Below are 1,188 nucleotides of genomic sequence, written 5' to 3'. Positions count from 1 at the left end.
AACTTTTATTTTGAGGGCTGGTTGAGGCAGCACTCGCCTGACATCCCAGCCCTTGAGAGGAAGAGGCAGGAGCATCGCTGTGAGCTGGGGGCCAGCCTGGCCAGGGCATCTTATAGAGGGTGGGTGTTAAGGACTCATGATTACGCGACTTGTGGGCTCCACCACGGACCCCGGGACTTGGCCCTGCGACAGTCCCACGTGAAGCCCATGGCTGCAGCAAGCTGAGAGCCTGCACTTCTCTGTGTTTGGTCCCTTTTTTCTCTAGGTAGAGGAGTCTGCAGAGATCTTCTGCTGTGATGTATCCGTTGATAACAAATACCTGGTCACAGGCTCCAGGAACAGTGCCACAGTGTACCAGCTGTTATACTGACAGTCACCTGCCGTGGCCCTGCTGGTGAAGACCCAGAGAAGACCACTGTGACCCCCGCCCCCTCTGGAGCCCCAGCCCCAGGGGTTGGTCATCTGTGCCTGGTACTTCCAGCTTGTCCTCTAGGTTTTTATGTTATGACTTGGGGCTTCTGTTATCTTTCTACCACTGATTTCTGGAAAACTTTGAGATATGACCTTTGTAATTAATAAAATAAAAAAAACAAAACAGCCGGATACATATCCATTTCTTTCAAGTAACGAAGCCCTTGTGACAGGATTTTCAGGCTGTCCTTACGTATTCTGGTGGTCATGATTGGGCCCTACTGCACATACTTAATGCCGCTGAACTGTACACTGAGAGTGTTAAATGCTGAATTTTTTAATGTATTGTAAACAATTTTAAAAAGAAAAATATCTCGGGGATTATAAAGAGGTATTAAAAACAATGGCAGGGGGCCAGGGAGATGGCTCAGTGGAATAAAGCGCTTCCCTGGCAAGCGCAAGGACCTGAATTCAATTCCTGGTTCCGCAAAAAAAAAAAAAAGACAATCTATGAAGGGAGTGTGAGACATTGGATCATAAAGGCATAGAAAGAGGGCACTTCAACCCCATCAGAAATAGTTACTCTTTTCAAAAATAAATGAAGGGACTGGTGAGATGGCTCAGTGGTCTAAAGCACCTACTTAGAACAAGCTAAGCCAAGTAAAGCACAGGGACCACAGTTCAATCCCCCAGCACCACATGCCAGCCAGCCCCGCCCCCTGGTGGGCTGAGCTGGCCACACACACAAAATAAATAAATAAATGTTAAAAAAATAAA

At 47.3% G+C, this 1,188-nt stretch overlaps 1 protein-coding gene across 1 annotated transcript in view; it reads left to right on the top strand.

The window, feature by feature from the left end:
- The window catches only part of LOC111815070 (transducin-like enhancer protein 2), a 15,829-nt gene extending 15,407 nt beyond the window's left edge, over positions 1-422 (top strand). The window contains exon 12 of the mRNA XM_023709147.1: positions 266-422. Coding sequence (XP_023564915.1) covers positions 266-370 — 105 coding nt within the window. The 3' untranslated portion in view covers positions 371-422. The remainder of the gene's footprint in view (positions 1-265) is intronic.
- The last annotated feature ends 766 nt before the right edge of the window (positions 423-1,188 follow it).

Source organism: Octodon degus, unplaced genomic scaffold (assembly GCF_000260255.1).
Source record: "Octodon degus isolate 3935 unplaced genomic scaffold, OctDeg1.0 scaffold00011, whole genome shotgun sequence".
NCBI classification, from domain to species: domain Eukaryota; kingdom Metazoa; phylum Chordata; class Mammalia; order Rodentia; family Octodontidae; genus Octodon; species Octodon degus.
Note: the sequence above shows the minus strand (reverse complement) of the source record. Positions and strands in the feature narration are given on the sequence as shown.